The sequence below is a fragment of the Rhinolophus sinicus genome, linkage group LG06, assembly GCF_036562045.2.
Source record: "Rhinolophus sinicus isolate RSC01 linkage group LG06, ASM3656204v1, whole genome shotgun sequence".
NCBI classification, from domain to species: Eukaryota; Metazoa; Chordata; class Mammalia; order Chiroptera; family Rhinolophidae; genus Rhinolophus; species Rhinolophus sinicus.
Window position 1 is genome coordinate 88,058,253 of NC_133756.1, and position 24,353 is coordinate 88,082,605.

The 24,353-nt window shown below is 37.5% G+C and overlaps 1 protein-coding gene across 2 annotated transcripts in view; it reads right to left on the bottom strand.

The window, feature by feature from the left end:
- SIK2 (salt inducible kinase 2) overlaps positions 1–23,306 on the bottom strand; it is a 126,535-nt gene extending 103,229 nt beyond the window's left edge. For both annotated transcript variants that reach the window (XM_019715263.2, XM_074335508.1), the window contains exons 1-3: positions 23,000–23,306; positions 11,662–11,778; positions 9,205–9,268 (exon numbers count right to left, since the gene is read on the bottom strand). In XM_019715263.2, coding sequence (XP_019570822.1) covers positions 9,205–9,268; positions 11,662–11,778; positions 23,000–23,134 — 316 coding nt within the window. In that variant the 5' untranslated portion in view covers positions 23,135–23,306. The remainder of the gene's footprint in view (positions 1–9,204; positions 9,269–11,661; positions 11,779–22,999) is intronic.
- Between the last annotated feature and the right edge of the window lie 1,047 nt (positions 23,307–24,353).

Genomic DNA, 24,353 nt, shown 5'->3' on the forward strand with positions numbered 1-24,353 from the left:
CCCTGTTGTTCAGAGCTCGCGCTCTTAGTGCCTCTTATAAGAATCCCCAAAGGAAAAATTTAATCTAGAATTTACTACTAAGAAAAGTTTTGCTTTCTTTGAGGACAGATACCTGTAGTTCTCTTAGATAAAATTCTGTAAATAACTAAATATTCTTTTCACTGTGACAGCCAGAAAGTTTAGAGCCAAATTTGAAGCTCTTAGGACCTTACTTTATTGCCTGCACAATTGTATTCTCTTCCCCCACCTCCCCTGATTGTGTTCTACTCTTCTATATATTTACTGATTCACTTCTTTATTCTTATTTATATTTTAGAATTATTGTTTTTGTATTATTCTCCTTATTTCAACTGTTTATGGAATGAGGTGCAATCTAATTAACCAAACAAAAATAAAGGGCATAAACACTACAGCTTCACAATGTATAAATCATGCATTGTAGACGCAGTCCCAGCACGGCACCAAAATCACTCTTTTGGTGTAAACCTAGTCAGATGGAGCAAGAACACCAGATGGTACAGGAAACCTCTCTCTGTGCAAAGAAGCAGCAGCTGAGTAAAGTGCAAAGACCTAAGGCCCTTCCTGAATTAACATGGATAGTTAGGGCAGTCAGTGCCAGGAGCAGAAGAGAGCTTGAAAGTGGCAAGCTGCTCGGAAGTTATGTACAGGCTCAACTTTAGAGTTTTTACTTTTTGTATATGAATGTTTTTCCCAAAAGTACTTCATTTTTTTTTTTTATAACCTTTATCCATCCACTGTTCTATTTTCTCACCTCATGAGATGCCTTTGTTGTTTCACTTATCTCCCTCCTGAACTTGGTTTTCACTGTCAGCCATTTCAACTCTGACCACTCTGGCCACAGCAACGCCTATGTGCACTTGGCCTTTTACCACTCCAATCCCCACCCTGGGTCATTCATATTGTCTTCTTTTTCTCCTCCTGGGTTGGAAAGGACTGCTGACTGTGAGTCTACCATGAACTCCCTCTCGCTCATTCCTGATGCTTTTATTCATCCCTTGACTATCATATGAGCACCACCAGCTGCTCTAAACCTTTCCCCACATGATAATGTCTAATGTACTGCTCTTTCCCTGATGTCTCATCTGCTACATCACAGAATGAATTAAATCTATTCTATATTAACACTCATCTTCCTAGTGTTTCACCCCAAAACACCTCTGTAGCCAAATGCCACCTGGTTTTCAGGATATTGCATTCTCTTGGTTTTCTTCTCTGTCTCCTTTGCTGGCTGGTTCCTCCTCTTTTCCCAAATTCTTTCCTCCCCCTTCTTCCGCCTCCCGCCCCCACCCCGCCCACTCTGGTTAAAGCCGTTGTTTCTCAGTCTAGTTGTGTAGGACACAGCCCCTTAGCCCATGCTGGTATTATGAGCCTTGTGCTCCCCCTGCTGAGGCAGTTGATTGCCAGTCGTTGGTCGGCCACTCACAGCAGCTCACGGCAGTTCTCGCCGGCTGCCAGCCGCTCACGATGGCTGCCAGCCACTCATGCTGGCTGCCGGCCACTCACACTGGCCACCGGCCGCTCATGGCAGCACACGGTAGCCCACGGCAGCACACAGCAGCCTACGGCAGCCCACGCTGGCTGCCTGTCACTCATGCTGGCTGCTGGCTGCTCAAGGTGGCGCATGGTAGCCCACAGAAGCACTCAGCAGCCTGCGGAAGCCCACCATAGTTCACACCGACCTCCAGCTACTCACGGCAGCCCAGCTCCAGGGAGAGCTGTTGTTCACAACCTTAGCTGTAAAGGGCGCAGTTCACTGGCCCATGTGGGAATAGAGCCAATGACCTCGGCGGTCCAACCACCTGAGCCACCAGGCTGACCCCCCAAATTCTTAATCATTGAGTGCCTCAGGGATCAGACATTGGTGTCTTCCCTAATCATACTACTTAGGTCGTTTCCATCTGTCAAGAAATTTTACTGATTCTACTTTCAAAGCATATCATAAGTCTGAGCACTTAGCACTAGTGCAGTGCTACTTCTGCAGTCTAAGCTGGGACTACTGCAACAGCCTTCGACCTGTTTTCCCTGTTTCCACCCTTGCTCACTACAATCTGTTCTCAACACAGCAGCCAGAGGGATGCTTTTAAAATGTTAAGTTAGATGAAATCACTTCTTTGCTCAAACACCTCTAGTGGTTCCCAATTTTATTCAAGGTAAGAGCTAAAGTCCTTACAGTGACCTACAAATAGGCCCCACTCCTGTCTCCCATTTATCTTTCTGACCTCATTTCCTACTACTTTTCTTCTTTGCTCTCTCTTGCTTTTTCCTCTTCAGCCATGCTGGCCTCCCTGCTATTCCTTGAACACACCAAACACACTGCTGTCTCAGGACCTTTGCATTTACTCTTCTCTCTCCCTTGATCACTTTCTTTCCCACATATCTCTATGAATGCACTTTCCAGTCTTTGCTCAAATGTCAGTGAGGCCTTCCCTGACCATTCTATTTTATTTTGTAATCAACTTCTCCACTCCTCATGTCCCTTTGCTTGCTTTACTATTTCCATAACTCTTATCGTGATCTAATATACTACATAATTTATTTATTTTATTGTCTCCCCACTCTAGTAGGTAAACTTCTTGAGAACAGGGATTTTTGTCTGTTTTCTTTGTTATGCTATTCTTCACAGAGAACAGTGTGTCACTGTTTTCATTCAAGATTTGTTGGTTTTCATTAAAGATTTCCTGAAAAACTGAATGACTGACTGAATGAGTGAATTTTAAGAAAGAAAAGGAAAGACAGAAAGAGAAAGGAAAAGAACAAAAAGAAAGAAGAATGGAAAGAAAGGAGGAAACTTGCTCAAAGCAATGCAACAATCAATATGGTATAGCCAACATCATAAACCAGATCCGCTTGGCTTCAAAGCCCATACCAATCTATTATTACACCAGTTAAAAAGTTTCTAGTTGAGACAACAAGGATGGCGCAGTAAGTAAATGCTGTGTTTACCATCTCTCACACACAACCATATCAAAGTTACAACTAATGTACAAAACAACCATTATTGAGAATCGCCTAAACTCAAGCTGAACTGACGCCTTTCAACTAAGGACTTGCAGAAGAAGCCACCTCCAGACTGGTAGGAAGGTCAGAGATGTGGAATGGGCTGGTCCCACACCTGTGTGTGACCATTAAAGATTGGGAGGGCTATTTTGGCTGTGGGGGTCCCCTATTTTCTAAAGGGGTAAGAGATAGAAGCCCCACCTCAGCCCAGGGTTCCATGTTCCAGTGTCAACAGAAATTTTTGGTTGTGAAAAACAATGGAAATTGTGACTGAATGAGATAGTACAGCTACACTCACAGGCACTCCTCTTAAAGAGACGGTGTGCGGACTTATCCACCAGTGGCATCACTCGCTCTGAACTCCAGTGCTACGGCAGCAGGGGCATATGGTGGGGAACTGAGTTGTCTGGTTTGGGACGGGGGCTGGAGAGGCAGTTTTCTCTTGGGCAGAGGAGTTGGTGGAAGCCATTGTTTCTTTGTTGAGCCCTCCCCCTTCCTGGCGTGCGAACACAGGCAGCCACCATATCTGAGTCTCCACAGTTCGTTCACCCCGCCCTGACAATTTGAGACCTGGCCCCACCCAACTTTCAGGCACACTCAGGCTGCTTTCAGTGGCTTTTTCATGCAGACCAATTGCCTTGGCTCAAGTTGCACTTTCCTAGGGTCTCTTAAAGGTTTGCGGAACCCAGACTAGCAGCATCTGGCTTGACCGTGTCCTGTACCTCTGGCTGAGCATTCCTAAGCCAGCAATAGTGGCAGCCGGCCTTGGTTTGTGGCTTGGCCTCTCAAGGCATTTCTATGCACAGCACGGGCAGCAGCTGTCTGCGGATTTCTTTCTGGATCCCACTAGGTGGTCCCAGGTGGGGCATGGGCTGTGGCTGAAGTAGACCCACAGCGGATCCCCTCCAAAGTGTTCCTGGGGCTGGTGCTCCCAATGGCCAGCTTCAAAATGAGCTGGAGCATCACCCAGTCACCTCCAAGTATGACACACCCAAGTGGCAGACTGGGCAAGCACCAGAGTCCTGCTGAGGCAGATCCTGCTCTGTAGGATCGGACCCTGCACAACAACTCTTCCACTGTAGTCAAGGCCAGTCCTCACAACCAATGAGCCCAAGGGTCAGTCCCTCACATTGATGTGCAATTATCAATCAAGGCTCAACTACAAGAGGGCACACAAAACCCACACAAGGGACACACCTGGAGTGCATGGCTCAGGTGACCAGAAAGACTGCACCACTGAACCCCACAGCACACCTACTACATGAGGCCACTCTACTAAGACTGGAAGACATAGCAGCCCTACTTAATACATAGAAACAAACACAGGGAGGCAGCCAAAATAGGGAAACAAAGAAACATGTCCCAAATGAAAGAACAGAACAAAACTCCAGAAAAAGAACTAAGCGAAATGGAGATAAGCAATCTATCAGATGCAGAGTTCCAAACACTGGTTATAAGCATGCTCAATGATCTCATAAAAGTGGAGATGGAAACCATAAAAAAGAACCAGCCAGAAATAAAGGATACAATAATGGAAAAAATAAGAATATATTACAGGGAATCAACAGATTAAATGAAGCAGAGGATCCAACCAGCGACGTAGAAGATAAAGTAGCAGAAAACACCCAACCAGTAAAGTAAAAAGAAAAAAGAATCCAAAAAATTGAGGAGCGTTTAATGGGCCTCCGGGACAATTCCAAGCATACCAACACTAGCGTTACAGGAGTACCAGAAGGAGAAGAGAGAGAGCAAGGAACTGAAAACCTATTTGAAGAAATAATGACAGAAAACCTCCCTAACCTGGTAAAGGAAATAGACATACAAGCCCAGGAAGTACAGAGAGTTCCAAACAAGATAAACCCAAAGAGGCCAACACCAAGACACATTATAATTAAAATACCAAAGGTTAAATACAAAGAGAGAATCATAAAAGCAGCAAGAGAAAAGCAGTTAGTTACCTACAAGGGAGCCCTCATAAGACTGTCAGCTGATTAGTCAACAGAAATTTTGCAGGCAAGAAGGGAGTGGCAGGAAATATTCCAAGTGATGAAAAGCGAAGACATACAACCAATACTGCTCTATCCAGCAAGGCTGTCATTTAGAATTGAAGGGCGGATAAGGAGCTTTCCAGACAAGAAAAAGCTAAAGGAGTTCATTACCACCAAACCAGTATTATACGCACTCTTAGAGGGACTTCTTTAAGATGGGAGGGGGGTTAAGGACAGGTGAAAGGGGAAGGGAATAAGAAGAACAAATTGGGTGTTATACAGTAGTCATGGGGATGTAGACTATAGCAAAGAAATATAGTCAATAACATTGTAATAACTAGGGATGGTGCCAGATAGGTACTAGAGCTATCAGGGTGATAGAGGGGAATGGGTTTGGGGGCAGGATGAAAAAGGTGAAGGCATTAAGAAATACAAATTGATAGTTAACACAGTATGGGGTATATAACCAACAATGTTGTAAAGATAATGTAAGATGCCAGATGAGCACTGGACTTATCAGGGGGATCACATCACAGACGAGCAGATGCCTGACTAATGCACTATACACCTGAAGAGCTGAAGTAGAATAATACTGAATGTCAACTATAACTAAATATATAGGTATATATAGTCACGGAATGTGGAGTACAACACAGGAAAGATAGTCAATGGCAATGTAATAGCTACATAAGATGTCAGAGGGGGTAGTAGCTTGGGGGGAAGGGGTTACCGCTTTATGAGGGGTTTAAATGTCTAAATATTACTTTGCTTTGTACACCTGAAACTAATTTTTTTTAAAAAAGAAGTTTCTAGTTGAAAGACATATCCTAAGAATTTAAATAAGCTTAATAAGCAGTAGCATATAAAAGAAAAAAAAAATAAGTAAAAGAGGCAAGCCAACTGTCTTTCCTTAAATACAATTACAAAATAATTGAATTGGAGCTATTTATTTAAAATCAACTCTAAATAATACATTTTTAAAAACTACAGCAGTATATGTAATTCCATGTTTTTAAAATAACTGAAAAATAATTCTGAGAGGATTAGAGACTTCTGCTTTCAACCAAGATGGAGTAATAGGAATCAAATTCACCATCCTGCCTGAAAACATCCTCTCCTTCCAACAAATAAACAAACAAACAAAAAATGGATAAAAATATATATGGTATTAGTTAACAGGACACTGAACATCAGGCAAAGGAGAGCTATCCCTGAGAGACAGCAAATAAATGAGGTAAAACCAATGAATGCCCTAACTAATGCCTTGAGAAAGTATGTAGGACACAACATAAGGTGGGGAAACCCCGGCAGAGCTTAGCAAAGTCCTTGAATTGAGGAGACAGAGCTCAGAGTTTAGGAAGAACACACCAAATAGAGGCCACCAAACAGAATACCAGAGAACAGAGAGCTGCACAAAGAGAAAACTCTGAAAATCTGCAGAAGGTCCACCTTGAACATTCAGGAGAGGACTGATTGCCACACACGTGAGAAAACTACCTGAGGCCAAAAAAGAACCATATGAGAGGATTGGAGAGAACAGTGCCTGGTACCAGGAACAGTGCCTGTTCCTACTGGCCAGGCCAAATATAAAACCAAAAAAACAAACAAACTCAGAATTCACGGGTAGAGTACTCCGAAGTGGGAAATAATTAGACCTAGACTGAGCACTGCTCCACTCATTAAAGGAAGACCCAAATGGATCAAACTGTTTCCAAGTAACTTAACTACATCCCAGAACAAAGCTCAAGGTGAGTTATAGGAATACAAAAACATGTGGCAACCAATTAGGTAAAGTTGACAATGTCTGGCATCTAATCAAAGACTACTAGGCATACGAAGCAGGAAAATATGACCAAAACTGAGGAGAAACATTATCTATTTAAAACTGACCCAGAACTGATAGAGATGCAAAATTAGGAGACATGGACATTAAAAGTTATTAAAAGTATGTTCAAAAAGCTAACCAAAGCCATGGAAGATGTTTTTTAAAAAGGCCCTCAAGCTTATAGAGCTGAAAATGACAATGTCTGAGATGAAAAAAATTACACTGGATGAGATTAATGGCTGATTAGACATTGAAGAACAACAGATTAGTGAACTTGACGACACAGAAACAGCAACTATCGAAAATGAAATAGAGAAATAGGAATTCTTTTAACTGGAAAAGAACATCAGTGAGCTGTGGAACAATTTCAAACAGCCTAACATATGTATAATTGGAATCTCTGAAGAAGAGAGAGGGGTAGGCCAGAAAAATTATTTAAGAAAATAATGGCTGAAAAATTCCTGAATTTGATGGAAACTGTACATTCACAAATCGAACAAGCTCAATGAACACAAAACATAAGACTCATGAAGAAAACCACACAAAGGCACACCATAATCAAATTGCTAAAACCAGTGATAAAGAGAAAACCTTACAAGTAGCCAAAGAAAAAAGGCACATTATACACAGAGAAGTAATGAAAACTACGATAGCAGATTTCTTGTCAGAATCAATGCAAGTAAGAAGACAGTGGAGCAACATCTCTAAAGTACTGAAGGGAAAAAAGTCAACCTATAGTTATATACCCAGTGCAAATATCTTTCAAAAACGACAAAATAACAATTATTTTAGACATATGAAAGCTGAAAGACTGTATCGTTAACAGATCTGCACTAAAGAAATGGTAAAGAAAATCCTTCAGGCAGAAGAAAAATGACATCAGATGAAAATATGTATCTATACAAAGAAATGAAGATGAAAACATGCATCTATATATGGGGATGTGGCAAAGGTTAAGAGTAACCCCACTGGTAAATATATAATTTTTAATTAAAGATTCAAATCTCTTTAAAACATAGTTGACTTTTTATACAAAAATAACAACACTATTTTGTGCTATATAAAATAGGTATAAGAAAAATGTATGTCAATAACACAAAGGTCAGAAAGACAAATGGAAGTACTGGTATATTATTGTAAGCTTCTTACACTATATGTGAAGTGCTGAATATTACTTGAAGGTAGACTATAAGTTAAAGATCTGTACATGAATGTTCAGAGCAATTCATTTGTAATAGCCAAAAACTGAAACCAACCCAAATGTCCATCAGTACATGAATAGATAAGTAAATTGGGATATATTCATACAACAGGATCTACTTACAATAAATAGAAATGGTATGTTGATACATACAACAAAATGAATGGATCTTAAAATAATTATACTGAGAGAAAGACACCAAAGAGTACATATTATATGATTACATTTAAACATAAAATTCCAGAAGATACAAACGAATTTATAGTGACAGAAGACAGATCAATGGTTGCGTGGTGCTGAGGTGGGGAAAGAGATTACAAAGGGCACAAAGAAACTTTCGGGAGTGATGGATATCTTGATTGTGGTGGTGGTTTCTTTCACACGGATGCACACACAGTGTGCATGCGTGTGAAAACTTATTATATTGTATCCATTAAATATGTGCAACTTATTGTATATGAATTATTCCTCAATAAGGCTGTTTAGAAAACAATTTTGAACTTAAATTTAGGTTAAAAAACAAAAATACTTAGACTACCTACAGTGCTCTGGCTCCACAAGTAAAAATAAAATAGATGAAAGCAAGAACTAATAATATATTTACAATTTTTTTAAGGGTTAGAATGGATCAAAGAAACCAGTTAGTCAAATACTTCCTTACTAGAGATAAAGGAACTGAGTCCCAGAGAAGTACAGTTAGTGACTTGCCCTAGGGATTACAGTTAGAGCTAATGGCTTACTAAACTGTTTAAGGTCCATAACGGCAGGGATTATATTAGTTGGGTCACCACTATATCCCTTATACCTAGTACAATGCCTAGGACACAGCAGGAGTTCAATAAATATTTGTTGTTGATCTTTCCCCTAAAAAGAAAGGTGAAAAGGAAGATCAAAGGAAAGAAAATCTCCCTTGCAATATGAATGAAAGCTTTGATCTCCAATCTCTTTAACACAGGTAAGAGAACTAAGCAGTAGCTTTGACATCATAAATATAAGAGAATATATTATATTCCATATTTTTAGCTTTCGGGATATTTTATTATATCTTAATGCTTAAACATTTCTAGTTCATGTTACCAATTCTTAAACAGGCAGGAGAATTAATAGAAAATACTCCATTCATGAAGATTAGTGACATTTTCAAATAAAAAAAGTTAAGGAAAAGTGCTTACCAAAAATTTCTCCATTTTTGGCATATTCTGTCACAAGGTACAACATATTTTTGGTCTCCATTACCTATTGATAAATAATTGCATATTAGTCTGACAGGAAAGGATTGCAATTTACCACAACATTCTATGAAGTTACTTATTTTAAAACTACGAAGTGTCAAAATTATAAACAATTCAGAATATGGCAAAGTTTATAAGATTGAAAATATTCTCATGCTAACACTTTTGTGAAAAATCTAGACCCTCGCTCTTCCATGGACCAGCAGCAGCAGTACTGCCCAGGAGTCTGTTAGAAATGCAGGATCTCAGGCCCCAACCCAGACCTACTGACACAGAATTTACATTTTAACAAAATCCCCAGGTGATTATTATGCACATTTAAGTTTCAGAAATACTAATGTAGGCAACAGGAGTTTTGATGATCAACTTTTTACCACCCCCTCACTGACTTTTCTAGCCCTGTGTTAGACTCTGATTAAGAAAATAATAATAAAATAGAACTCAGTTTATCTAGCCTGTAGCTGAGCTATTCTAGCACAATGTGATATTCCTCCTACTATACTTTAATATTGCTACAAAGTACTGTTATTTCAAAACATTGTTCAAAAGCTTCTTCATAACTCCATTGCTATGCACTTTTATTTAAATTAGTTTTTCTAGGTTCAGAAAGGAAATGTGTCATTATCATAAATTTTACGTTTCAAACTATACTGAGCCGAAAGGAAATACATTTATAAATTCAAAATGAATGAATTTTAGATTGCTTCTCTCTAACACACTATCCTTTTGTGTACTGATACAAACTAATAATATAAAATTTAATTGCTATCTACTAAAAAGCTAAAACCAATTTTGTTCTAACATGTAGGTTTAGGATTATTCCCTGTCAGGCCAGAAAACTAAGAGCTACCTACCACATGGGACTAAACAGGTCAAATAGTAAATCAATTTAACTGATTATTAGTTCAAACACACAGAATTATCATGTGAATCCTCGTAGTTTTTAACCTCAGTTTGGCTTATGGCTCATTAGAGACTTCTAAGAATGTTACTATTTTCTTATAAGTATCCTCTTTAGGAATTAAAAAAAAAAAAAAAAGCTTAAAGGGAGAAATACTCTGACATAAATTTGACCTAAGAGGTCTTCCACAGGTTTAGAACTTCAGGAATTGTTTTGAGTGGCACACCACAGCCTCTTAATCTTAGTTAATGGTAATGTTAATGGTCTTCAAACCTTTTTAATTGCAAATTTCTATCAATGAAGCTTTTTTTAGTCAAATATACATGTACTTATGAATATATACATGGAGACATAAATTACATACTGTGCCACTGTATAAATACATTATATACATTATAAAATGCACACAGAATCCAAGTTGGAAAAAAAAAAGCCATGGACCGATCAAACCAGCACACAAAATAAGTTTGTTCTAAGATGAAAAAAATGCACACAGAAGATAAATCTGAAAAATAAACATAATTAGAAGTTCTAATATTTTCTTATTATACCCCAACGGACAATTACTTGTGCTGATCCATTTCAGTGCACAATGTGGTGCGCTAGTACCAGCTCTGAGGGGAAAATAAAAGGCTCTGGCTTATAAACCAACCTCTGTGGTGTAAATACTCCTGCCATCGCTGATTTTGAGCTACTAACATGATGTTAATCAGCTTGCTAAACTTCTAAAAATTTAACAATCAGCTCTCATCAGCCAGTACAGGCTAAATTCAGCATACCACTAGGTGTATACATCATACTTTGGAGACCAAAGTCATAGGCTAGCGTACTATAACATTTTAGTTTAAAACTAGTTTTCCAATATAAAAATTCTATATATTAATAAATAGAAATACTAAGCGTTTTGTATTACATTACCATTCTTAAACATGAATTACTCTTTAAAAATCTGAGAAAAATCTTCCTTGTAAAAAACATGGCTTATACTTCAAATGGTTGAAGTTTATTTTACAAAAATTATATCTTAATAATGTTGATTTTTTTTTAAAGACTCATTTACTTTATCTGACAAAACAACCCCCCAAAAATAAAAGATTTGGTTCTAGGTATTACAAAGTATGCCACTAAGTAATATGCTATTTTGGCCTTTGTGTTTCATAAAACATAAGCAGCATATTGTATAAATAAGCAAAACTGCCATATCCTCATTAATCCCCACCAAAACCCAGCAGGCTGAAGCATGGTATCATAAATGCACAACTATAAACTTTTTAAATGAGTAACTTATAGTCTGAGAGACAAGTTAAAATTAAGCTACTAGTTTTTAATTTCCTAATTTTTTATTTAAATATAGAAAGACAGAAGTACTCAATATAATAAAAGCATGTCATTATCCTTTTTGTAGACTGAAGAAACTAATATAAAAGAGAAAAATGATGATGCAAAATAGAGAACTGAATGTGAGAAGCATGGAGAGCTGTAAGGGTAAGTCATACCTGATAAAGTTTGATTATATGAGGGTGGTCTAACATTTTCATTATTTGTACTTCTCGGTAGATTTTCTCAAGGTTCACTGCATCCAGCTGAGATTTATCTATAATTTTTATCGCCACCTGCATCCCAGACACAAATAAATACAATTAGTATAAAATAGTTAACATTTTCCAGTTAAGAATCTTTTTAATAAATGACATCTCAGACTTCACCTGCAGGTTCCTATGACAAGATGATAACTAGTTTAAATTCAATGCTCATTCATTCATTCATTCAACAAATATTTCTTAAACATCTACCATATGTTAAGACACTATGGTAGATTTTGTCTGGCCGTGTCTTTAGTGTGCCATGAAGAATAACCCTGAGAAATTACTTTAATAAAACATATTTCTCTTACAGTACAACCGTAATGCCTTTTCACTCCATTTATAAATTGAAGAATAAAATCTCAGCAGTTTCAACTACTTATCATTCCCCCACAAAGTATCTATAAACAAATGATCAGACAAGTAGGAAGTTTGTATTATACTGAAATAAAACTTTTCTAGAAAAGCAAGTGATAGGTTCCAAAGAATATAGACAAACCTTTCTGGAAAAAGGCTAAAAATAAAGTATCAAAATCCATCTACATGAAAAGATACCTATTGAACTAAATTTTGTTTTAAAAGTGAAAGGGCAAAAACTCAAGTGTTAGTAGTTACACTAAATTTTGACTTCCTTAAAGGAATCTGATTTTTAAAAATGTAGCCTTTTCCTGTCATAACTAATTAGAAAGAACTGCATTTGAAGGTGAATAACTAGGTAATCAGAAACCAACAATCATGTATTTTTTTCATGCAACCAAAAGATTCATTTTTTTAAAATTAGTAAGTATTTGGTTAGAAAATAAGCCATTCTGACTTAAATAAAAATTTCAGATAATTAGGAACCACCCAAACTTTAGTTAAGATCTGAAGAAACTTGAAAATGTACTTCACATTTTACCAAAACGCGTTCTGAACATAATCCAGGTTTAAGTTGTTGTTTCAGGGTAATTTTTAACATCAATTATTGTATGTGCTTTAATACTTCAATACTCCTAAAAGGTATCCAAGAAAATAGTACTCAGCTCGTCAATTCACTTCATTCCCTTAGACTCCTGTTTATGCAATTAGTTTTTTCTTTTTTCCTTACGCCTACTCTGTCCTTCGCTGTTGTCTCTTACAGCTTTACTGTAAGGTTTATTTCTTACCTTTCTCTATTTCTAATTTGCTGTCACAGCTTGTTTCCTGATTTGAATTAATTGTAACCCACAGAAGAACTCAAGCTTCCCAGGGGAAACCAGATTACTAAATTCAATGTGTAAAATTAAATTTTGCCTAAGAAGGGGGGTATCTCCTGTGCTAGGCAGTAAAGTGCGTAAGTTTTATGACTGTTATTTTCATTGTTTGTTGGTATTTTATTTCTGTAATCAAAATATTCTAGAAAGCAAAAGGTACTAAACTTTGCTAGAAAGTAGACTGACATTGTACTTGCTATTAGGGATATTATGAGACCACCTCAAACCTAAATAGTGGGTTGGTGCAAAAGTAATTGCGGTTTTTGCAATTATTTTTAACTTTTTAAATCGTAATTACTTTTGCACCGACCTAATACATTTAAAATGACCTCCCTGTCCAATTAAGAAAATGAGAGAATATAGCACAGTATTATCATTTACTTCGGGTAACTTTGGGTAAAAGTTGACAGATAAAAACATAAATGTATACTTGAATCTCTTCAATATTCCTTAGGAAGGTACAAGGGCATACTTTGAAGAAAATGTGTTGCCCTACAATTTTTGGTGTGTCTAGATACCAGTAACCCCTCCCCAAAAGAAAGCTTTTATAACAAAATGGGTCATAACCATCTAATAAATAGAAAAAGAATTGAAGTAAAAAGAATCATGACTTGTAAAATTGCTCGATTACTGTTATTAAGAAAAATTTTCATTATATGTATCTTGAGTATCGTATTTGATGTTAAAGAAAAAGTTCAGATACTAAATACCAATTAAAGCAAGATATTACCAAGAGCTATCTTCTCTTTTATACTCTTTTGGAAACTTGGCCTCAATGAAAAAGTGAAAAATATATAAATTATCTAATTAAATTTTAAGAAGTTATAAACTTTACTTAACATTTTCCAGCCAAAAAAAATCTCAAATGACAAAATATAATTCTCTCAATTTTATCTTGGGTCCATATATATATATATATATATATATATATATATATATATATGTATATATATGTATACATATATATGTATATGTATATATACACACACAAACACACATACACATGGTCCATATATATATATATATATATATATATATATATGTAGACCACAGGCCTCTATATTTATATCTTTATATTGTTACCCCTTGTTGATAAGGCTGCTATAAGATTATGAAAAAGAAAAGCACTAACGAAAAAGTAGAACGTGTTAGTTAGCATGTTCCTTATCATAGTTAGGGCTAATGAAGCCGCTGTAACAACAAGATCCCACAAGTAATGATTCAAACACAAAAGCAGCTTATTTCTTGCTCACATAGCAGAACTGGATGGGTGAAAAGATAGCAGGTGGCCCTCTTCCATGAAGGCATTGGAGAGTCTAGGAGGCCTAACTACCTTTAATGGGTGGCTTCTATGGTTACGCTAAAGGCTGTCTCCGTTCCAGCCAGAGAGAACGAGAAAAAAGCTCAGAGGATCCCTCATGAGAGGTTTTTATGGGCCAGGTCCAGAAGTGGTACACATTATTTCTGTTCACTTCATGAATTAGAACTTAGTCACATGTCCCTACCTAAATGCAAGGGAGGCCAAGAAACAGTCGGGATGCAGGTCCAGGAAGAAGAGGAAACTGAATTTCGGGTGAGCTAGCAGTCTCTGCCATACTCTTCCAGGTAATTTCTTAACAATGGGATCCTACCAAGTACTTCTCAGAAATAAAATAATGATGATGGCGTCTTTCACAACTGCGCAGCACTTTTAAACAAAATACTTTAACATATTTTAACAAGGTTTATCTCATTTATTTCTCAACTTTATATATAGAACAAGCAGTACACCCATGTGTTGATGAAAGTGAGGTTCAAAAGATGTTTCATAATCTACAAAGGTCCCAAAGCTCACGTGAATTAATGGGGAAAAAACCCGCAGACTTTCTAACTATAATTTCAATCTTTTCACTATTTCAAAGAGCCTATTATTCACACATTTACTGAGCACCTGTTGTGTGCCCAGAATTACACCTGGGATACAAAAATGAACGAAATCTGATTCCTATCCTCAAGGAACTTAATAGACCTGTGAGAACAAAGAGAATACATTTTGGAAAACAAATTTTATCCAAAAATGATTTGCATTTGGGGATTTCCCCAATGGTGTACAAAAGTCTGAACTTACAAAAGGGTTGTATTCCAACAGTTCATTTTGAAGATAACTATGAACTTAGATTTCTTGGAACTTCCTCTCCACACCCCTTCTCTATTTAGTTTCAAACACAGTGCCAAATACAAAATCTGCATGGTGGTAACAAACTCAAGCAAGGGACTTTGTAAACTGAAGGATCCCTTTGTTGTTATTGTTCATCTAAATAATACAACTCTCTAATTCCTAATTATGCATGATCTTTAAAAAAAAAGCCTTCAGTGAATTTATTGGAGATAGAAAAATTAATATTCCTTCTTCTAGGTATCCCTATACAACTTTACCGAGCATACTGCATAGGCTAGAATGATTACTGTCAAACTAAATCCCACGTAAAGTAGCAGCATTGAATATTCAATCTCATAAATAGGAAAATGTGAATTAAAATATCTAATATGTTAATTATATCTAAAAAAAATACCATTTTCACTTATTATATCTACAAAGATTAAAAAACAAACACCCTTGTGAGTTAAGGTTCAATGAGAAGGCCACATTTATATATTGCTGGTAAGAATATAAAATAGGTTATAATTTTTCTGGAAGGTAATCTGACAATCTTTATCAAGAACTTTAAAAATCATCCATCCCATTTAGCCTAAAGATTCTACTTCTGAGAAATTATGTGAAGGAAATAGTCTGAAATGATGATAAGTATTTATGTGTAAATATATTCACTAGGGTATTAAAAACAGAAATAGTAATTAGGAAGTAACTACATGAATTATGGTAACTTTATAACTATTACACAACCATTAAAATGGTTCCTTTAACAACATGGATAAATGCTTAGACTAAATAATAAATTAAAAATCAGGATATCAGTACAGTCTCAATATAAGGTATGTATAGAAAAAGATCAGGAAAAACTAGATACAAATATGACAAAAATGTTATCAGTGGGTGAAAAAATAATGGATTGTTTTATTTTTTTGCTTTATACTTTTCTGTGCAATTTTTCTTTGAACCACACATATAAAAGTGGCTTTGGGGGACTTTATAAGGAAGTTACACAATAAGAAATATTTTTCTAGTAACAAATCAGAAGGCATTAACATATTTGCTACCTCAAATAATACCTGCTTCAGTGACATTTACTACTAATACACAAATTCTACACTGTCCCTCTGAAGTACCAAGGAGCATATGCTCACCATACAATTAGATCTTTGAAGTTAAAGATTAAATACACTTTTACAACTTATACATCAAATCACAGGTGGAATGAGAACATACCAGCCTATCATTTGATTGAAAAGTGAATGTGATTGAGTAGACTACAATGAGCGCATTTCTGAAAGCAGTAAGAGTCAGTAGTAATAATGACATGGGAGTTCTTCAACTACCCTTTAAAATAATAAATAAGTTAAACGTTTTCTAATTTAAATTTTGACTTTTAAAATATAAGGATTTGATTATTATAATGCTTGGGTAAGGGAAAATTGGAAGAAAGGTAAATGTCAGCATACTTTTATATCCATAAAAAGACTATGAAAGAACTGATTAAAAATAACCTCCTATCTTAAAATTATTTAAACAAATCAACAAAAAAGACACTCACTTAAAAATTGGGCCAAAGAACAAAAAGCAATTTACAAAAGAAATGTAAATAGTCATATGAAATTGTGTAATCAAAGACATGCACATTAGAATAATATTTTCTCCCATCAAATTGGAAAATGTTTAAAAATCAAATTTCTGGTAAATATGCATTCCTCCTGGTGAGGATTAATAGGTACTCTTTTTCTGGAAGATAATTTAGCATCTCATGCCATAAGATATGGATGTAAGGATATACCCCTTGACCCAAGCATTTCTATTGCTATAGGATTACCCTGAGGGAATAATCAGATAGGTACGCAAAGATGTATATACAGGAATGCCCTCTGAAACATTATTTCAGAAAGAGAAACAGCAAGAGAAATAATCTAAACATTTAATAACAGGAAATACATTAAATAACATACAGAGCGTCATATGCAAGGATACTATTTAACCATGCTTTCGACAGTTTTTTAAACTTGGGAAAAATGTCAATAACACACTAAGTAAAAAACACAGATTATATGTACAGATGACATCAATTTTATTACCTACATATAAAATACAAGTGAATAACTAAGAGGATCTGAAGCAAATATTAACAGTGGTTATCTCTTGGTCTGGATGGTGGAATTAAGGATGTTTATTTTCTTCTTTGAGCTCTTTAACAATGTCTACAATAAATAAGCAATGTTTATAATTCCTTTTGTAAATTGGAGGAAAATAACACCTAAATACTATGTTTATTTTAAAAAACTTAAAACAAATTTTAGCAATTTTTTTTCATTTAATTCACCCAAGATTCATCTCTTAACTTGTTTAAAGTATTTTTAAAATGTTTTTTAAAATGAAGATTTTTCTGATGACATTCCCAAATGTAATTGTCTCTTACTCTTCTAATAATCTCAAACTGGATACGTGGGCTCTTTCTCTTTGATGGGTGAAAAAGCATTCTCCACAAATGTTCTGTATAACAGAACTTTCACATAAATAACTTATTTAAAAAATATAGAAGTGGAAGGCAGAAGAGGTACCAGGTATCCTAAAGAGAAAAAAAGTATTTTAATGAATTTCTGGAATCCATTTGGCTCCAAGGAAATGAATCTGTCATCAGCAGAGGGCCATAAATCAAATGTCATCATGTGAATCCAAGAATTGAGGCCAATTTCAGTTATTTCCAAATAAATGTTTTCTTAATTGCTTGATACTGAGATAGACTTTCCCAATGGAATTAAAATCAAAACACATTAAACTCTGTCAAAGTTAAAAATTTCTACAGAATACAAAAATTTACACAACTCTTATTTTTCATGTATGTCTCCCCCGACTCCCCAAAAAAGAACAGGGCATTTGAACAGAATAATTTGCTAATATTACTTGTCTGAGAGCCAAGAAACTAGGGAACAATTTCTAATAAAGCATATATACTTCACGACAAATAAAATTTTTATTTCAACACACAATTAAAGATCATAATAGACCTAGATACAAATATTAGTGATTAAATGATTTGGCAACAAGTCCTTCTGTTGCACATAATAGTTACTTGTTGAAATCTGCAATTTTTTTTTTTGCTGTATTTTTTTTAAAAATTATTGTTTTATATTAGCTTCAGGTGTACAACACAATGGTTAGGCATTTATATAATCTATGAAGTGATCCCTCCAAGAAGTCCAGCACCCATGTGACACTCTACATAGTCTTTACAACATTATTGATTATATTCCCCATAATGTATTTCACATTCCCGTGACCATTTTGTGACTACTAATTTGTACTTTCTAATCCCTTCACCTTCTCCCCCACTCCCAAACCCCCTCTCATCTAGCAATCATCTATTTCTGTTTTGTTTGCTCATTTATTCTGTCCTTTGGATTCCACATATAAGTGATATCATATGGTATTTTTCTTTCTCAGTCTGACTTATTTCACTTAGCATAATATCCTCTAGGTCCATCCATGTTGTTGCAAATGGTAAGATGAAATCTGGAATATTTCAGAGCACAAGATTAATACTAAGACTACTAAGAGGAGTCTTAAAATTTTAAAGCAAAATATAAAATTCAATTGTATTAAAAAATAAGTTCTCTTCAAGAAATATTGCAATCAGGGTATAATATGCCCTTCTCTGGTTTCTACCCTTGCTCTAAAAATGCAATTTTGATACTTTAACTAGTTGGAAAGCTTAAAAAATACTTACTTTTAAAGATAGTAGTTAGTTTCAGAATTGTGCCTAAATAAAAAAGCCCTCAAATGCACAGAGAAAGCTATTCAGTGAATCAAAGCCGTTTACAGAATGTCCTTGCTATCAGTTTTGCAGTCCAGGTTCTCCCACCACCTAAGTGCCATTTTAATAAGGTAATTTTCAGAACCTCTGTGAAATTTCCTTAAGAGTCCATGGGCAACACATTTATACGCTCTTTAGCTAATTAATAAAAGAGGCATGGTATTGAGGAAAACTCAATTATCTGTCATAGAAAAGGTCTGAAAATAACTAATGATGGTTATTGCTGGGTGAAGATATAACGGGTAATTCTTTCCATTTATCTATACTTTTTAGATTTTCAATAATAAACATGACAGATTTGATGAATATATATTACTCTTTAATGTAAAAATAATACCTTCTCACTTGGTAATTTCCCTTCTAGGAATTTACCCCTAATTCCTCCTCCCTGAAAAAATTAAAAATGTAGACACAGACTCATATACACAAAAATTATTCACTGCAAATTATTTATTATAAGTGAACATTAGAAACTATGTAATGTCCAGTGGTATGAAATTGTTAAGTAAAATAGGATTCATCTACAAGGCAGAACACTACAGCTATTAAAAAAGTTTTATAAAGTTATATACTAAACAAAATGATCAGGCTATACTGATAAGTGGAAAAAGGGTACAATTTATATAAATGTACCTACCATGTGATCTCATCTATGGAAAATGTATTTAAAAAGACAACTAGAGGGAAATATACCATAATGTTAAGAATTATTTATTCCCATTGGAGGAATTGTACGTGTACTATTCTTTAGATTTTCTACATTAAGACTGTATTTCTTTAGAAGTCAGAAAACAAAAACGTTTAAAGGCACAAATGACTTTTCTGAAATTTTATTTAATAGACAAAAAACTAGCTATAGAAGGAAAAAGTTATTTGCTAGTACAGTATTAATAAAACATTACTCAAGGACATGTATAGCATAGCAAACTAGCAACCACTACTGCCTAAAATAGTTTAACAGTCTAACTGCTATTATTCTTTTCCCATTATGCTAATTTTATAAAATTAGCTACTCTAATTCATAAACCATAAACCAATACTACAAAGCTTTTATGAAGTATTATATTAGGAAGCTGGATTCTACCACCACCTGCTTTCCCTTCCGTATGCAAAATTTACAGAGATCTAATATGAGAATACCACTTCAGATGATGATGTGATTATATTTATTAAACAATGTTAAGCTATTTGCTATATTAAGCCAAAATCAAGATCTCTTTTGTCTACTGATTTTTTTCCTTCCTAAAAGGCAAGCAGTCTTGGATCTCCGAAGTTCTGTAAAAGAAAAAACAAAACAAAACAAAACAAAAAACAGAACAAGAGATAGAGAAGAGCCCATTAAAAATAAGAGTCTAATTGTTTATGACATAGATGTTTAAGCTAAGCCCTAAAATTTGCCTTGGGTTCAAACTTGGGAAAAAAGACCTATAGGTTTTAAAACACACAAACTTATACTGATGTTACAGTATATTGAAGAAACTTTTATAAGCAGTAAGTAAAATAATATTTTGCTGATATTGTTCTTTATACATTGTTTTCACTGTAATTACTGTAGTATGTTCAGCAATGAAAACTTCAAATAATGTTAAATAAAACGAAAGTTTTCACTAGCCATCATATTTATAGTATTTGAAGAAGTTGTTGTATTTGTCAAAGGCGTAAATATGTATACAATGAATGCATGAAGATAACAAATACTGCTTTAGAAAAACTAGCAACAAACAGTATACTTTAACAAATAATTGTATCTGCGCTGTAGCTAAACAATCCTAAGTGGAAATTACCATAAAAGTTCACAGAGCAACTTTACAAACCTGAGATCTATAGGAACTTTTCATTATTAACCGGCTATTTCACTCACCCCTCTCAACTGTAGTATCTTTAATCACACCAAATTTTCACAAACACTCACCCATCTTAAATGCACACTTTCTTTTTATATGTTAAGGACACCTTTTTAGAAAAGCACAAGGGAGATGGGCTCTGTGGACTAGAAATTTAACTTTTAACTTAATCATTTTACACACATACACTACACACAAAATTCTGGAGCTGGGTGCTCTTTCATAACCTGACCTGTGCCTTCAATTACAAATTGATCTCACTCCATCTCACATAGCCAAGCCGTGATACTACTCCACAGTGCCCCCTAGCTCTACAAGAGATGTCAGTTTAAGAGAGACTCGGTTTGAACTGTCAACCGCAAGAGAAAGTATCAGTCAGTCACTATCAGCTCCACTTAAGCAGTTCTTAAATAGACATTGTACTACCTAAATTTGACCTAATAAATAACAGCTGACTTCATAAAATAGTGCTACTAATACTGATAAGAGCTGATAAGAAAAAAATATTACGAACTAAAGGGTTTCTGTAGAAGCTCTCCGTAACGTGCATTTTGTTACATTTTTAGACAGTCATTAAGAAAGGGCGCATACAAAAATACACATTGAAAACGGCTTCTTTTCATATAATTTAAGGGGAAATGCCATGGCATTAGGCCATGGTTCTTAAGAATGGTACCAATTTCTTCATTTTCAAAAATGCTGGGATCGGAGTAATTTCACTATAGTCACAGTATTTATCATTACACACTTAATCTAAATTGCTAACCCTGAGAAATTTTTGAGAGGAAAACTTATGACCTTGGTCCTGATGCTAAAAAATAAGTCATATTTGGACTGTTTCAGGATCAATAGGGGAGGGCAAAAAGTGAAGATGACACAATGACACATACCTCTTCTTTTTGGAAATAAGAGCCTTTCACAAAAACAAAGCATAAACAAAGTTAAGCAAAACTTATAAGAAAAACAGCTACAAAAATCACTCAAGTTTTCAAATGCCCTTCACCTTACACCATTCTGGAAAAAAAAAAAAGCCCTATGTTATTCCATATTCACCCTCTATTGCATTCACAATTAGGGGGGGAACCTGAAAAGGATGAAAACTGGAGGGAAAAAAAAACTGAAAAAGGATGAAATTCCAGAACAACTACAATGAGGCAGAGTAGAGTATGTCAAAAACACGAGGTTTTATTCTAAAGAATGGTTTTGTTTCTACCGTTTTCTAAAGTATTTAATTTGTGAGTCTTAAAATAGAGACCCTGAGGAGAGCAGCTTGAGGCAGTGAAGGAAGGGGGTGGGTTAGGTAAGAACAGAGACTTGGGAGAAAATATGTGCCGTACACTAGAATGTGCAATGGTGGGGGGGAGGGGGGATGATGCTGACTGAATTCACCGTCGGGAAGCAGTTGAGGGCTCTAAGAGTAGAGAGGTAGAATCTGCGCGGCTTAAGGAACGAGTATTCACAGCCAGAAGGTACACCTGGTAAAGAGACAAGCTAGGATAAGAAAGGCCAACCTACCAACCATGCAAATGCAGAGATGACCATTTTAACCAGTCCCATTGTCTGGAATATTAGAGGGAAATGCCTCAGGCACAACATCAAGCTAGTTTGACACCAAATCAGAGACAGAGTCGGGCAAAAGGAGGGAAAGAAGGTGGACAGTGGCCGTTGGGGCATTCTCGGCCACCGGGCCCCCTTCCTCACCGGGCCGGGAGGGGCGCCGGGGTCACAGGGAATGCGCGATGCCCCGTCTCGGGAGTTCGAGCGCGGGCGGTCCCGTCCTCGGGGCTGGCGACGTCTCTCACCGCGCTGCCCGGGAGCACCGAGACTTCCCCTCCCACCCCACCCCCAGCCGAAAGCTGGGAAGACGCGGAACTTGGGCTCCAGAGCGGAGGCCACAGACCAGGTCAGGGCCAGGGTGGAAGGCTCTGGGCGAAATTCTGTGTGGCCACCGTGGGTGGCGTAGGGGGAAGGCAAAGCCCCGGCTGGTGGGGTTTCCAATCAGACGACACTCGGATCCTGGTGACCGGACTCCGACCCCTTAGGCGCTCACAGATCCCCTGCACCTCCTGGGTCCTCACAGTCCCAGGCCCTCTGGTCTCGGCTATGACCCGGCCTCTCGGGTCTTCCCAAGGCCCCGCTGCAGCCGCCCCTCTCTGTAAACAGCTCCTCTCCCGAACCCTAGCCTCGGACACTCCCGCCGAGCCCCCAGCCGCACCTCCGTCTTGGTGATCCGGTGCCGCCCCAGCTTCACAACGGCGAAGTTGCCCTTGCCCAGCGTGCCCTCGATGTCGTAGAACCCCACCCGGACCGGCCCGCGCTGCAAGTGCCTCGGGCCATCCGCCATGACCATGCTGGGCCCCGCTGCTAGACACGGCGGACTGGAGCGCGGGCTGGCGGGCGGGCGGGCGGCGCAGCTGAGCTCGGGTGGCGCGGCTGAGCTCCGGCGACCGCCGCTCCGCTCGCTCCTCCGCTCCGTCCCTCCCGCTCCGCAGGGCCCAGCCAGGCGCGCGCGGCTGCTGACGTGCGCCGACGTCAGGGGGCCGGAGCAGGGGGGCGGGGGTGGGACCGGGTCTTGATTGGTCACCATGGCGACCGGAGCAGCGTCGACGTCGGCGGCGGGAGGGAGGAAGGGAGGGAGAGAAGACGGGCGGGGCTTGGACGGTGCGTTCTTTCCGGGCTCAGGCGCCCTCCGCTCTCCCTTCTGCGCTGCGGCTGCCTGGGGCGGGGTGGTCCCCTGGCCCGCCCAGTTCCTCGTCCTCGCAGCCGAAGGCCAAGAGCGAGCCCTGGTGGGCGGAGCGGAGGGGTGCAGCGACCTGGACCCGGCCTGAGGTCTCCTTCTCCAGCGCCAGCGTTTTCCCACCCCGGGACCTTCCCGCCAAAACCTCTCACCTAATGACTACAGTGCGTCCTAAATTTGGCACGGGCAAAGAACAGTGGCTGAGCAATGCATTGCTCACAGGCTCCTTTCTTTGTATCCTTTTCTCATCTTGTTTCTATATAAATCCCTCCACATTTTGATGTCACTGAGGAAGCCTCCTGACAGCAGCAGGTCGCTTATAGACTCACGGAATGTCAGCGTTGAAGAGACCCTAGAGATCACTTAATGCAGGAATTCGTAGTCTCAAATGGGCTTGGGATCCTTGAACCCCCTAAAATGTATGCAAATTTTGGCATACTTGTCTCTGAGGAGATAGGACTATAACTTTTATCAGATTCCCAAACGTGTGAGTGACCACGAAAAGGTTAAGAAATACGTATTTATCTAATCCAATTTCTTTTCAGATGAGTACTCAAGCCCCACGGAATGAAGGGAACTGCCAAGGTCACGCAGGTAATGCTAGAGTTAGGATTGCAAATCACACCAGTCTTCCGCATGGTGACTCAAGGAAACAGGTACAGTGTTATTTTAAAATTTGGAAATATATGCCTCCAGATCTTGATTTCTAAATACCATTCTCCACTGAAAGGAATCAGACTCCTTGAAGAAATGGCTGATTCCGGGGCAGAGAGAGGGAAAGTATTAAATGCCCTTGAAAGATTTTGTATGAGAGAGCACGATTTTCAAAGAA